General features: G+C 38.2%; 2 protein-coding genes across 2 annotated transcripts in view; one reads left to right on the top strand and one right to left on the bottom strand.

Moving 5' to 3' along the window:
• LOC128514008 (uncharacterized) overlaps nt 1–13,198 on the bottom strand; it is a 47,255-nt gene extending 34,057 nt beyond the window's left edge. Inside the window, exon 1 of the mRNA XM_053487622.1 lies at nt 13,160–13,198. The gene's annotated coding sequence lies outside the window, so the exon portion shown is untranslated. The remainder of the gene's footprint in view (nt 1–13,159) is intronic.
• On the top strand, nt 2,853–5,300 carry LOC128513808 (uncharacterized). The gene is made up of 5 exons (XM_053487357.1): nt 2,853–2,895; nt 4,021–4,392; nt 4,599–4,853; nt 4,949–5,057; nt 5,180–5,300. The coding sequence occupies exons 1-5, from the start codon at nt 2,853–2,855 to the stop codon at nt 5,298–5,300; spliced, it is 900 nt and encodes a 299-aa protein (XP_053343332.1).
• Nucleotides 13,199–16,096: the final 2,898 nt, after the last annotated feature.

The following is a 16,096-nucleotide window of genomic DNA, read 5'->3' as shown; positions in this document are numbered from 1 at the left end:
TTTTTTTTTAATAGACAAAAACTTCATTTATCGTGCACTGTCAGCATCACAGATAGTGAAGATTTTCACATACAGCTACATGACACACTGCATGAAAGATCATATTTAAAAAAGCATAATAGGGGCACTTTAAAGTTTTCAAGTTCACAATATTACTTGTCTCAACAAATACCACTATAAACCAGTTGGGCCACCAATACAATGTGAATTACTTACTTACTCACTCATCTTCTGTACTGCTTTATCCTATTTTCAGGGTCGCAGGGACCTGGAGCCTATCCGAGGAGGCTAAGGGCACTACAGGGTGCCAATCTATCACAGGGCAAACACACACATTCACACATTACAGTCAATTTGGGAACGCCAATTAGCCTAACCTGCATGTCTTTGGACTGTGGGAAGAAACTGGCGTACCCGGAGGAAACCCACCAAGCACGGGGAGAACGTGCAAACTCCATGCACACAGAGACGGGAATCGAGTCTGGTCAGGAATCGAACTCAGACCCTGGAGGAGCAAGGCGACAGTGCTAACCACTACACCACCATGCCGCCTTAATATGAATAAATTCAACATTACTCTATTTGAAGTTTTTACTGTGTGACTGGCATTTCCAAATTGTCCACTTTCAAATCAAATCCCTTTTATTGTCACATCACATTACTGGTAGACATTAGTTACAGTACATGTGAGTGAAATTCTTATGTGCAAGCTACACAAGCAATAGTGGTGTACAATTATAAGAATAAATATACATATGAATAATACAGTAGTGTTAATATTGTGCAAGTATTGTAAAATATATATATATATATATATATATATATATATATAAATAAAAAATAATATAAATGAAAAAATGTACAAGTATATATAAATATATATACATATATATATATACACATCTATATATATATATCTATATATCTATATATACATACATATATCTACATGTACTGTACACATACACACGTTTGTGAGCGTGTGTCTACTTTTGTATAAATGTATGAAAAATGTCTGCAATGAATGTTGTGCAAAAGTCAATTATGTGCAGTATGGAGTGCATAAAGTGTCTTAGTGACTATAGTGACAGTGTGAAAGTGACAGTGTAGTGTCCATGAAGACCTATTGGTCAGTGTTCAGCAGTCTGATGGCCTGATGATAGAAGCTGTCCCTCAGCCTGCTGGTTTGGGACCGGATACTACCATACCTCCTGCCTGACGCGAGCAGTTTAAATAGGTTGTAACTGGGGTGACTGGAGACTTTGATGATCTTCGCTTTCCTCAGGCACCGCTTCCTGTAGATGTCCTGGAGGGAGGGAAGCTCCCCACCAATTATCCTCTCGGAACACCGCACTACTCTCTGCAGAGCTCCGCAGTTGTAGGCGGTGCTGTTGCCGTACCAGGTCGTGATGGATCGAGTGAGGATGCTCTCGATGGCAGAGCGGTAGAAGATCCTGAGGATGCGGGGACTCATGCCAAATCTCTTCAGTATCCTGAGAAAGAAGTCGCTGCTGCGCCTTATTCACTGTTTTGTCAGTATGAACTGACCATGTGAGATCCCCTGCTATGTGAACACCCAGGAAACGGAAGCTGCTCACTCTCTCCACAGCAGCGCCGTTGATGATGATGGGGGAATGTGCACCTTTACACCTCCGGAAGTCCACTATTAGCTCTTTGGTGTTTCCAACATTGAGGGAGAGGTAATTCTTCTGGCACCAATGTGTCAGGGCACTGACCTCCTCCCTTTATGTCGTGTCATCACCGTTGGCGATAAGACCCACCACTGTTGTGTCGTTCGCAAACTTCACAACGATGTTGGAGCTGCTAGTGGCCGTGCAGTCGTATGTGTAGAGTGAGTACAGTAGAGGGCTCAGTACACACCCCTGTGGAGCACCAGGGTTTATTGTGACGGAGGATGAGGTGATACTGCCCAGTCTGACCATCTGGCGTCTGTCGGACAGGAAGTTGAGAATCCAGCTGCAGAGAGAAATGCTCAATCCTAGATCTTGTAGTTTCCTGTCCAGCTTCGAGGGAACGATGGTGTTAAATGCAGAGCTATAATCTACTAGCAGCATTCTCACATACGTATCTTTCTTCTACAGATGGGTGAGGGCAGTATGTAGAGTCAGGGCTATGGTGTCATCAGTGGACCTGTTGTGGCGGTATGCAAATTGTAGAGGGTCAGTGAGTCCGGCAGCGCAGAGCAGATGAAGTTCCTGACTAGCCCCAGGATTTGGGTACAGGGACGATGGTGGCCATTTTGAAGCAGGCTGGGACTACGGGCAGAGAGAGGGGGAGGTTGAAGATGTTCATAAACACGCCAGCCAGTTGAGCCGCGCATGATTTAAGGACACGGCCAGGGATTCCGTCAGGACCAGCGGCTTTGCGTGTGTTCACCTATCTGAAGCACTTCCTTACATCCTCTTCAGACACAGTGTGCGCACTGACGTCATCCATGATGCGTTTGCTGTACAGTCTCATGTTGTTCGCTGTGTTGAATCTAGCGTAAAATACGTTTAGATCCTTACACAGAGAGGCCGTGGTCTGCGGTGTGCTGTTTTATCCTCTGAAGTCCGCGATTGTATTTAGTCCCTGCCACATTTTTCTAGGATGAACAAAGAATTAAACATTCTTTGTTTTATTGTGCGTGTGAGTCTGGTTGGGTGGGGGGAAAGTTGCATGTTCATCTTCCTGTTCTAATGATTTGAAAGTTTTTGTCAAATGGTGCAGTTTCTGTACTGGGTGCAGTCTTTTAGTTATTTTTGTTCTTAAGCATTCTGTCCAAGTGTGTAATCTTAGTACACACACACACACACACACACACACACTGTAAAGTTTTAACTGAAGAAGAGATGAAGATGCTGCACTTGGCTCTGATTCTGCCCTCGCTGTCCGGTATGAAACATCATCTCACTCTTAGACAGAATTATTGTTCAGAGTTTTAACTGTGTGTTGATTGATGTTACAGTGTGTACACTCAGTTACTGGTGTAGTTTGACTCAAAAAGAATACTGTGTGATATTTAATAACATTTAATTTCGACTTGATAAATTTAAACTAATTACTAAATATTTATAAACGCATGATTAAAATATGAATAAGTATATTTACCTTCCATAATAAATAGCTATTATGTAATAATGTCGTAGTGCTCACTCACCTGCTCACTATAACACATCAACATCAATCAACAGCTTCATACACACAGGGTATAGAAGCTTCTTATCAGATTATTACTGAACATAATATACCAGTCAACACAGTATATTTAAACATTTAACCTCTTCACCAATATGACAATTTTTTAAAGACTGATGCCAATCGACTTCATCAGGAGAAACGTGACGAGAGTCTGTTTCACGTGTAATTGCATGTGAGTTCACAGATATAAAACTAAAGACTGTTGTGTGGTAGAACTTAGTGCAAGTCACTTTCTGTATTGTTTGAGAATTGAAGTGAATGCACACACAGCAGGCGTGTCATCGTTGCACTTCCTATGTCATGACTATGTCACAGCCTGCTCTGAAGGAAAAACAAGACAAACTTGGTGGCATCAGATCCTAAATATATCATTTTGCAGTGAGCCAGAATTGAATGAGTAATGGCTCTAACTATGTTTTATTGCATAGCAACTTATGCCAGTAAATAAATTAAAAACAAGTTTGGTTAAATGTGATAAGATGACAGGATCAGACTGAGACCATCAGCAGGAATGTTTGTCATTAAAGCACACACTTCATATCAGGTCAGGCTTAGGAAATTTCTATTGTTTCTATGGATGCATGTTTCGAGTTGTCATGCTCCTTTAGGTTAATCAAAATGTAGGGAACTAGGAAGAATAATATTTTGTGATCTCTAAGAAACTTAAGCATCTGTAATAATATACAGTATACAGATAAAATGGTATAGAAAAAATATATATCAGAGACACTGAGACACTTAAATACACATATAAACCTTTAAACCACTACCATGTAATCTTACCAATCTCCGTTATTCTCCATGTATTTCTCTACACAGGTGTTCTCACTCAGGACAGTGGATGGCGTGTGAATTATCCTGATAATCCGATCTGTGCTGTGAGAGGATTCAGTGTCTCCATTCCCTGTAGTTATTATTATCCAACATCAAATCCCAACATTCAGGTGACACAAATGCTTTGGTGCTCAATGAACAACAACATAGAAAAGTGTACAGACCCTCCGTATGTTTATAACAGCTCATCAAACACCAACTCGGACTTTGAGTACGTTGGAGACGACAAATCAAACTGCACTTTGTTAATCCACAATGTACAGTTCAGTTATTCTGGAGAGTACAAATTCAGATTTATAACTGATGTGACCGGTGGCAGGTGGACAGGTGATCGTGGAGTGACTCTACAAGTTTCAGGTACAATTTATTGATTAAAACAAAAGATCCAAAATATATATTATCTGAATTATTGACCTTTTCTTAACCACAGAAATGCATTACAAACATTGCAGTCATCTTCTCTTAAATGTAAAAGTGAATTTAAGTCCAGTTTTAATTTAATCAGGATTTATCTCATTAATCCTGATTGAGTGACGTGAAGTCTTTCCTGCTCTCTGAAAAAGATTTAAAGGTGTCACTAATCAGGCTCAGTGGAAACGGAACCCTTAAACAAGAAGACTCGTTAAATCTGACGTGTGATGTGAACTGCACACACAGTTCCTCACAGTTTGTGTGGTCTAAGAGCAACGAGCAGTTAAACACATCAGGACCCGTTCTTCACTTTCCTGCTCTAACCGTGGGGGATTCTGGGAATTACACCTGCACTTGGAAAACCAACGAGACGTCAGGATCTAAAACCATCAGCCTTCAGGTCGAGGGTGGGTCCGTCTGCTCACAACACTCATGAATGTCTGAAGTGATTACTGGAAAAAAAGTTAAATATTTACACGCTAAATACTGTTGTTTTTAACAGGGTACATTCCTGAACCTGATCGTTCGTCGTTCTGGATGATTGTTGGTGTGACAGCTGGAGTGAGTATCACCATCTCAGTCTTCTTAGGAGCTGTGATTTTCAGCCGGAGGTAAAACACTGCAGGATTTTATAAAGTACATTCTAAACACTGTCTTACTTATAGCATAAGATTTTGACATGTATATTATTTTCTTAAAATTAACAACAATTAACATGCAGTTTGTGCTTCAGAAACAGGTCTCTGCCTGAGAGCCGGAGTGTCCACACTGAGCAGCAGAAGGAGGACAACTCTCAGGTCTATGCTAATGTCAAGCAGGTGGAAGAAGATTCTGAACTCTATGCTAATGTATAAAATAACAAACCTTGATCTTGTTTGTTGCTCAGGTGTTACACTTCTTACATTTATATTAAGGCATTGGGGGGAGGGGGGTGGCGGGGGGGAGTGGCCCAAATATTGAAGACACAGATAGATCTTTAATCGTTGGCCATCTAGAGGAAGTTCATTCCACTATCCAGGTCTTGAAACAGAAAACTTCATAGTCTAGATCCATGTCTTCCTTAATCCCTGAGAGACGGTGAGACCTCCCAATGAGTGCTGGAGAATTAAAAAATAGGATGTGGTGCAGTGCGGGTGTGATTAGAACTGAGAGGTAAATGGGTGTTGGGCCGTTTTTAGCTTTTTTATTATTAATTTTTTTGCATTATTGTTTTAATTTGATGTGGCTACAGGAAGCCACTGCAGGGAGCAGAGAAGTGGGGTGCTGTGGGAGAACTCAGGAAGGTTGCACTTTTTGGCTTTGCTGTATGTCATTTAGGTATATCTGACCACAAATCAGTCTCTTTTAGTGTTGATGTCTCATTATCCAACAACCAATGGTATACAACTCCAAACTACACAACCTCTTGCATATCTTTGATGCATGACACTTTGATGCATGTTTTTAGTTTTTATTTCCTCATTTGGGTCATAACGGATAACAGGGATTGATCCGCAGTCATACTGTGTGTTAAGAGGCTGAAAGTTTAGTATACAGAGGGAGAGGGAAAGAGAGAGAGGGAAAGAGAGAGAGAAAATGAGAGAGTCCCCCATAGGTCGCCCAGATTTGCCGCTTTACCTAAGGCTAATCTATTTATAAAAATGCTTGGTTAAATAAATAGGTTTTTAGCCTGGACTTAAACACTGAGACTGTGTTTGAGTCCCGAACACTATTTGGAAGACTATTCCATAACTTTGGGGCTTTGTAAGAAAAGCTCCGCCCCCTGCTGTAGTTTTCATAATACGCGGTACTGACAAGCAGCCTGCATCCTTTGATCGAAGTAGGCGTGGCGGATCGTAAGACACTAGCAGTTCACTCAGATACTGCGGTGTGAGACCATTTAATGCTTTATATGTCAATAGTAGTATTTTAAAATTAGTGTGAAATTTCACAGGGAGCCAATGAAGTGTGGAAAAGATAGGTGTGATGTGTCTGAGTCCTAAACATTAATTGAAATTCTATTCCATAACTTTGGAAACTTAATGAAATTTTTATTTCACTGTGACCCACTATATATTGTTTTACCAGCAGGTCAGTGACTTCATTTTGTTTCTTTATGAGATTGAATAATTTTAGTTTGAATTATAAATGTGGTCACAGTTTTTTTTTTCTTAAACTTAACCCAACGTTTATAAGCTGAAATTAAACACGGTCTCACTGAAACACATTGAAGTTTAACAGGGTTCAGCCCAGTCATTATGAGTGTGGTTTTATTTTTTACAACAGAAAATCAAGATTAAACAGTGACTTGTACATTTTTCCATTTATACAAATTTAGAGTTAGAGAAACTAATAAAACTTTAAACTGAATATTAAAATCTGGTAATTAATTTAATTACATTAGACCATGTTTAGGATTTGATTCATTAAAAGCAAGAATATTAACACAGTGGGAACTAGAATTCTTAGACTGGTACTGCCTGAAAAAATAATAAATTGAAGTGAAATACAACCACTTGTTTTAAAATCTTACATTTTAAACTTTAAGGACTATAAGTATGCTACTACATTCATTGTGAAGATGATTTTATTACAATTAAAAACTTTCACCATGGAAGAACCTTTCAAATTTAGACATATTAAGTTTAGTTATTTTTCATAAACCGCAAGATAATAAATGCACCAGCATGCACAGCGCCCCCTACTGATCTTATTGAATTCTTTGTCTTCCTAAGATAAGATTTATTAGTCCCACAAGTGGGAAATTTGTTTTGCCACGGCAGCAAGTGGACAGTACAAAGTTAAAAATTAAGAAACAACAGAATAAAGTAAAATACTAACAGTATAAAATATATGCTATACAATCTGGCTACAGAATATGGACATCTGTGTAGTAAAAAATATTTACATAAATATATATTTAGACCATAAGTATACACAGTTGACTAAGTAATATGTTTGTACCCAAAGAGTATATGTTTATATACACTATGTAAATACATTTGCTGATGCATCTGGACACATCTTCAGTGAAGTTCGTGGAATCATTGGGTGTTTTGGGTCTTTCAACATCATACACCCTCAACCAGGTGACCCAGCCAGGGTTGATCAGACCCTAGCTTGTGTCCAGATGGCTAACTAGCTACCATGACTCCATGGTTGGCCTCTCTTAAGCCACAGCCATCTTGAGGCCCTCTCTGCCGCTTCGGTGGTACTGCGGATAGCTCTCCTCTTTCGCTCTCCAATGATGCCTAAACTACTTAGAGCTCGGGCTAAGGAACAGGCCGCAAAACCTCTGCATCCTACCTCCACTGAAAGGCACCTTGCTCTCCACCCAGCCTGCTGACAGTCACTGACCAGTCCCGCGTACCTTCATCCAAGCGGTCTTCCCATGGGACTGTAAGCTCCAACAGCACAGCTTGCTTAGTAGCCTCAGACACAAGTACCATGTCTGGTCGAAGGGTGGTAACAGCAATGTGGCTGGGGAACTTCAGCTGTTGTTCAAGGTACACCAAAAGCTGCCAATCCCTAGCTGAGGTCAGGATCCCTACTGGAGTTCTTTTGACTAAGGTTACCATGCTCCCCAGCTCTAACAAAGGCGATTGCTTTCTTGGAGGGACGAAACTGCTTTGCCCACACCAGTCCCGTGCTGATAACTTCAGCGATGGTCTTCAGGACTTGGTCATGTCCCACACATTATAAGAAATAATGGAAACTCAAATGATTTATTCTACAATCTAAAAATATTAATAGAAAAATAAATAATAGAAAATATAATGTTAAAATAAAACTAATTAACCTGCACTTTACCTTTGAAAAGAATCACCTTCGACAGGAGATAGATTGTGTAGGACTTTTCTCACCTTACAAAAACTTTAAAAAACTAAAGAAATTAGGATAATTCACCATCAGGACTGCTTTACAGGACAGACATCTTCTATCATTATGCTCCACCTAGAGACCCTGAGAAACTTGAACTCCCCCACTTGGGGTAATGACTCGCTCCCTACTTGGAGTAGACAATCCATCGGTTTCCTGCTGAGTGCTGATCCATTTCAGCCCAATCCAGTGAGTGCTGCAGGTCACAGACTGATAATGGCATCAGGACCACATTATCTGCAAAAAACACAGATGCAATACTCAGCCCATTAAACTGGATACTGTCTCCTCCATAACTGCGCCTTGATATCCTGCCTAACACAGTTGGTGACAGAGCACAGCCCTGGCAAAGGCCAACACCCACTGGAAACAAGTCCAACTTAATCTCGAGAACTTAAACAAAGCTCTCACTTTGGCTGTAAAGGGATTGAATTACACTGAGGAGTGACCTCCTTACCCCATATCCCCACACTACCTCCCTCAGAAAATCCCTGTGGACCTGATCATATGCCTTCTCCAAATCCACAAAACACATGGAGACTGGACAGGCATATTCCTCCTCCAAGCCTACCAAGCCTCCTCCAGTATTCCTGCAAGAGTAATCAAGTGGTCTGTTGTTCCATGACCAGGATGGAATCCACATTGTTCCTCCTTAATCCTTAGAGTACACTTTCCCAGGGAAGCTAAGTAGTATGATGCCCCTACAGTTGTACCCGGACTCCAGGCACTCGCTGATCATCCCTCTGTCCAGGCTTGGCTCGAGACATGGCCCCTAAGCTTCTTCAGGGCAAGGTCATCTCTCCACCTCCTTTCTTTTCCATGTGGTCTATTTTGACCCATTCTAAGTCTGGTCCCTTGGCTGAGACTAAGTTGCCTTGGCAGGTTCGACCAGGAATACATGGCTCCAGACAACACAGCTCCCAGCTCCGTAAGGGCACGCAAACCTCTTCACCATGAATAATTTTATTACTGCCTAAATAAAAAAGAAGTTCTTGAATGTTGATTCTAAGTGGTTTTCAGTCAATAATATGATTCTAAGAATCAAAACACGACAGTAATGATTAACTAAACTTTTCGTTACTATGTTCGTATTTAAAGAATTTAATGTTTGGGACCATGTTTGGAGAGGGTTTTGAGACACTTGGATAATTAAAGGAACAGCGGGATGTCAAATGCTTTAGAATTCGACTCTGTTGTCTTATAGACACAAACTTTATCTGAAGTACAGCAGACATGTCTGAGAACAGAAAGAAACCTCATACACAGGATAGGTGGTGTTGCTCTATATGAGATGGCAGAGTGATGTGATGTTTAAAAAACATTTGTTTCTCAATTAAAAAAACACTAAACTTACGACAAACTTTCACACAGAGTTTGTGCTGTGAAACATAGAAATAGATAATTAGTACAATAAATAATCAGGTATTACAGTTGGGTACCTGCTTAAGTAAAACACAGTAACTTTTTGAACTAAAAGCGTAAAAGAGTTAGTCCGGAGAATTTTTTAGTGTTTACTAATGTTACATTTTCATAAAAGTTAACAATTTAAAACATTACATTAACATGATACCTAAAAGAAATATACAAACAAACAAAAAAGGACTGCTGGGGTAAAACAATAACTGTACACTACAGAACGCATCACTAGGCTGAGATGAGTTCGATTTGAACACTGGTCCTATCTTTGAGATCATCCAGATAGAAAAGAAATGGCCCAAAATATGTATAAAATAATTCCCAACAATTCCGATTGCATGTAACTTAATTTTTCCATCTGGATAACAGACACCATTTCCAACATCCACTTTTAAAAAGATAGATGAGTGTAAGATTTCCAGCCTGTTAAAATGACTGTGTTCATACCGAACATCAAGGGTTTTTGTAAGGCTTAAGGTAGATGCAAAGATTGCTAATTCAGCATGTGGGCTAACGTATTTGCCATATGCACTGGAAAACAAGAAATAATATCCGACCAATATCCTGTCAGTGTATGGCAAAGTGTGTGGCAATGTACTTTCTGAAATGTTACACCAGTCACACTGAAACAGATCGATAAATCTTGTGCAGTTTGGATTTGGAGCAGTGAAGACGGTGTATGACCTGTCAATCAAATGGTGTGTGTTATTAATGGAACAAGAGTGTATCTTGGCAATGATTTCAATCCATGAATTTTCAGACAGGTCAATGCATGACTCAGTACTCCAGGCCTTTTGTAAATGTTTAGCAGAAACTTTAACATACTGGGCGAAAACAGATACAATGTGGAGAAATTTTGAACCATACCACTAAAGTTATACGTGAACTTTTGATTGTATCTCAAGACTCACTCTACTGTATAAATGTGTTTATTTGAGTTTACAGTGTTTCTTAGTCTTTTAAAACCCACCTTTCCACTGAAAGAAGCCAATCACAAAACATCCTTAATTATTTTTATTCCTTCTTTAAAAAAAAAAAAAAAAAATGCTAAATCTGCTAAAATTGAGACGTGTGATGCTGTGGTTTGTGGTTAAACTAAAATATAATTGAATTGCAAATAAATGTATACAGGTTTAGTGTAAAAGCAGTGTTTATTGCGTCCTGATGACCAGTGTGGCACGTACAGGAGACACGAGAAGAGACTACTTCTCTAATGTAGATACTGTACAGATGCTGATTAAAAAAAACAGTGGATGACAGTGAGTACATGTACAGTAAAGTATACATCCTGTAAAGAGAAATAATAAAGGAAGTGAATTTGCTGTATGAAGTTTGTATTATTTTTCAGCTTACAGAGAGAATAGACAGGACTTTAAGGTGATCATGAAGTGTGAAACTAATCTGCTTATTGCTCTTGTAGAGTAACATAATTAACAGAGACGTCCTCATTCTGCTGCTCAGTCTGGACACTCCGGCGCTCAGGCTGAAACCTGTTAGTGGAAAAATATCCATGTGAACTGCAGGAAATTTGGAAAATACCAAATGAATTTACAGTTTGTGATGTTAAAATTTCATGCCATAAGAGAGAAACTAGTTTTACCAAATGACTAAATCTGTTAGACTTTGCTGATAATTGTATATTGGACAAAAATATGCAACAACCTCAGCTTGTAAATCAGAGCTCCAAAGCTGACTAAGAGGATAAAAATTACTCCAACTGTCACCGCAATAATGATCCAAGGACTTGCTTCAGCTTTGCAAAAGAAAAACAAGAAAAATACAATCACTTTTTAAATAAACACGAGTCACTTTATTTCCTTCAGTAATCACTCGAGACACTCATGAGTGTTGTGAGCAGACGGACCCACCCTCGACCTGAAGGCTGATGGTTTTAGATCCTGACATCTCGTTGGTTTTCCAAGTGCAGGTGTAACTCCCAGAATCCCTCACGGTTAGAGCAGGAAAGTGAAGAACGGGTCCTGATGGATTTAACTGCTCGTTGTTCTTAGACCACACAAACTGTGAGGAACTGTGTGTGCAGTTCACATCACACGTCAGATTTAACGAGTCTCCTTGTTTAAGGGTTCCGTTTCCACTCAGCCTGATTAGTGACACTTTTTCAGAGAGCAGGAAAGACTCCACGTCACTCAATCAGGATTTCACAATAAATAAACTTAAATAATTAAATAATAAACATCACTTAGATTAGCATTTTTACATAAAATTAAGGGTGGCCATAATTTTGCATTGAGTTTTTTTATTTATTTATTTTTTATTTTAAATCTTACAGCTTACCTGCAACTTGTAGAATCCCTCCAGGATAACGGGTCGCTCTGTCCACATTGGTTATAAATTTGAATTTGTACAATCCAGAATAACTGAACTGTACATTGTGGATTAACAAAGTGCAGTTTGATTTGTCGTCTCCAACGTACTCAAAGTTCGAGTTGGTGTTTGATGAGCTGTTATAAACATACGGAGGGTAACAACACACATGATCTGTGTTTGAGCACCAAAGCATTTGTGTCACCTGATTGTTGGGATTTGATGTTGAATAATAATAACTACAGGGAATGGAGACACTGAATCCTCTCACAGCACAGATCGGATTATCAGGATAATTCACACGCCATCCACTGTCCTGAGTGAGAACACCTGTGTAGAGAAATACATGGAGATTAAAAGAAATTGATAATTTATTACAAATATATTGGTTTATACTGTGTGTTGTGTGTTTAACTTTAGTTTAGTGTGAGCTAATTTCCAACGGCCACCTTTATACAATATATGTATATATTCATACCTTTCTTTCTACCTGTACACACAGAAAGAACATTTAGATATCCTTTATTTTAATTGAAGTCCTTTTATACAATCGGACCTAAAATTACAGAAATAGGGTGGCTGAGAAAAAAATTCAAACTAATTTTATATTTAAAAAATTTGCATTACTTTCATCAACGCCTGAACCAGATGCCCCGAGGAATTTTCTGGAGAACTAATTTGCCTGACTGAGCTAACCATGTTTCAAAGCACCTTTCACAAACATTAAGGCTAGGCTTTACAATCTATTAATTAAATTTTTGTGTTTGTTACTTTTTAAAGAATTCCAAATTTTTATAGTCTATTGGGAACCAGGACATAAACAAGCTAATTTTAATGTGTTTCATTACTGACTGTTCATGCTACTGAATCAAAAGAACTTAAACTTCACTAAAATCATTATAATTAAAATATCTGATCAGTATAAAATATATTTTATTCATAATTCAACAACATCATACACTGTAAAAAATAAAAAATAAAGTTAAAAAATACACTGTAAAAAATAGTTTAAGTGTATAATCCAGTAACTGAGTGTACACACTACAACATCAATCAGCACACAGTTAAAACTCTGAACAATAATTCTGTCTAAGAGTGAGATGATGTTTCATACCGGACAGCGAGAGCAGAATCAGAGCCAAGTGCAGCGTCTTCATCTCTTCTTCAGTAAGAACTTCACACACTCACTGGTGAGACTGTTGTTACTGTATACTGAGCTCACTGACTCGGTCACAATATGCAAAGTTCATTTATAGGAAAAAAAAGAGGGAAGAATACACCCAGTGTGGCTATAAATGGAAATTACGTGACCAAACTGGTCCCCGAAGAAGAATTTATATACAACACCACCAAACATGTCTGTATTTATAAGTAAATCTGATCCTGTGTGTCTTCGGTGAAGTGAATGAAGGTAAACATGTTGTTTTATCTGTTTATTGTCTTGTTTATTGCTGTGATGATTTTAAGCAATAAACCCCTGTATAAAGAGAAAGTGCTGAAAAGATTACAAAACACACTGACTTGTGTAAAAGTGCTTCTGTCGGAATAGTTACTTAAAAATGTAAAAGAAAACTGTTCTGGTAAATTTATCAATCCATTAATTAATTTATAAATTATGTTTACAATTAAGCAAAACTAATCAGAAAACCATTTCGTATGTTAACAATGTAAGGTTTATTAAACAGCACCAATAAACACAGGACTGAGTGGGTCAATAACTGTACTGCAGCCAACCACTAGGGGGCATCAGAGACAGTTTGGCTTCTCTTCTGACTCCGTGTTACGATGTCCAGTTTGAAGTGTCTGTTTTATTGTGTCTTAAATTGAAGTCCTGGCTCAGTTAAATGGACTTGGCTTGTAATCGCAGTTACTTCAACAGTGAGCACAGTGTCTGAATTAATACTTTTGTCCTAAACATTTTAAAATGAACTGATCTGTAATATTTTAAACCTGATTTATTGTTTAATTTGAATAATAATCATCAACCTACAATTACCTTAACGATATTTTTTGAATACTTGAATGTAACCTTTATTAGGAACTAATGAAGACATGCACAACATGACTGTATAACACTAAAATCATGAGGAAGTTAAACAACTAGGTCATTTTCAGAACTAGTAAATTCAGTGGGCAGGTGGGACACGTCTTCTTAAAAAATTATTTTTAAAATACAGCAGGACATTCTGCAAAACAAAAAGTTCAAGTCCACCCATCACCTGTCACACCCCCAAATACAGTATAATTTTAGAATTTAGTGTCTTAAAAGGACTTTTACTGAGCGTTGTGTGTCTTGTATTTTGTTTTTACTACAAGGGCATTTTAGCACTCCATGTTATTTTTATTTAATAAAAGTATTTTGGGTCACCTATGTGGACAAAATTGAACATACACACATTGGGGACAATTTCAGGACACACAATCCACAAGACTGTTGGCTGTTATCATGGGCATCACATTAGACCCCTATTACTGGGGCACAGTAAAATCTCAAATTTCTTATTACCATTAATGAATGATAAAAATATTGTTTCATATTTCTGCACCACTCTCATACATGTACTGTACGTTCCCATGTTGCCAAGAGAGTTTTAACCAAAGTAAAATAAGAAATGCTTTGAAAGTAAAAATGTTTAGGCAGGCATAGGCACAGAAGGGATGATGGTAAAGGGAGTCTTTATTTACAAAATATAAAACAAAACATATAATACAGTAATAAGGAAACAAACAAACAAACAAACAAACAAACAAACAAACCAAGAACTCAAATGATAAACACATATTTTAGAGCTAAACATACTATTTTGGCTCAACATAGGTTCTTCAGCGAGACAAAGGACAAGAGCAAGACAAAACTAAATATGGAGCAGACTCTAAACAAGGACAAGACTAGAGAGTACTAAATGACCGGGTTAGTGTTAGTGGGGTAAGTGGGTAATCTGGTTATGGTCGACATGGATATCCATGTCACAGATACTGACAAAAAACTTTCTCTGTTCTGTTTTACAAAATCGCCCTCAGTGATTATTATTATTATTATTATTATTATTATTATTTTTATCCTGTGTATCACAATGATCAGAAGGTGTTGATTAATTTACTACAACAACAGCACTGTAGTAGTAGATGATATGAGAGAATAAAACAGGTCGGTTTCCTTAAAGATGCACTGATTGAAAATTTCTGAAATTCTGGGCCGATATATTCCAGGTTATAAAGTGAATATTGGCTGATATCGATGTAAAGATGATAAATCTGTGCGTCATTAGTAAGTCTGCGTTATCAGACCATCACATCACTGATTATTTTATCACAGCACACCCCACAAGTGTTTTATTCCTTATATCACTATATTCACTTCTTTACTCTGTCTAACTGAAGTACAGTACCTGGGTGGTTTTTCAGGAGAGCTCTAGAAGGTCCTGGCCTGAGCTGCATCTGTGATTTTTTACAGAAGACACGGGCCCTTTTAAACTCTCATTGGGCTCCTTGTGTAGTAATTTAACCACAAAATATTAAACACAGATGGATGTTTAATATGAAATATTATAAATATTGTGCAAAATTAAATAAAGAATAAAAGAAATTGATAAATTTATACTCATACTGTGTATTGGTTTATCCTGTGTGTTGTGTGTGTGTGTGTGTGTGTGTGTGTGTAAGATCTTTCACTCTGGCAGCACCACAGATGCGAGGCAGGAAAAGGGCCAAATGGGTTAAGGAAAAGGTTTTAGGGAGAGAGGAAGGAAAGTAAAGAGGGTGTGCATATGCGTGTCTAAAGGCAACATGAGAGCTGGCTGTTGGCGAGGGTGAAAGTGCCGGGAGAGCTTGTGCAGTTTTTTTACGGCTATTTGTCAAAGTCAAAATCAGCTTTATTGTCAATTCTGCTACATGTACAGTGCCTACATATAGAGAATCGAAATTACGTTTCCCTTATCCTCGATACAAATAACACTGAAGGAAAAACATATATAATAATAATAATAAAATAAATAACACAAACTTAGAAAAACAACAGAGGTGAGGTAATGTCTCAGCCTCCATCACTCTC

The sequence above is a fragment of the Clarias gariepinus genome, chromosome 26 (assembly GCF_024256425.1).
Source record: "Clarias gariepinus isolate MV-2021 ecotype Netherlands chromosome 26, CGAR_prim_01v2, whole genome shotgun sequence".
Classification (NCBI taxonomy): Eukaryota; Metazoa; Chordata; class Actinopteri; order Siluriformes; family Clariidae; genus Clarias; species Clarias gariepinus.
This window is presented reverse-complemented; position numbering and strand designations above follow the sequence as displayed.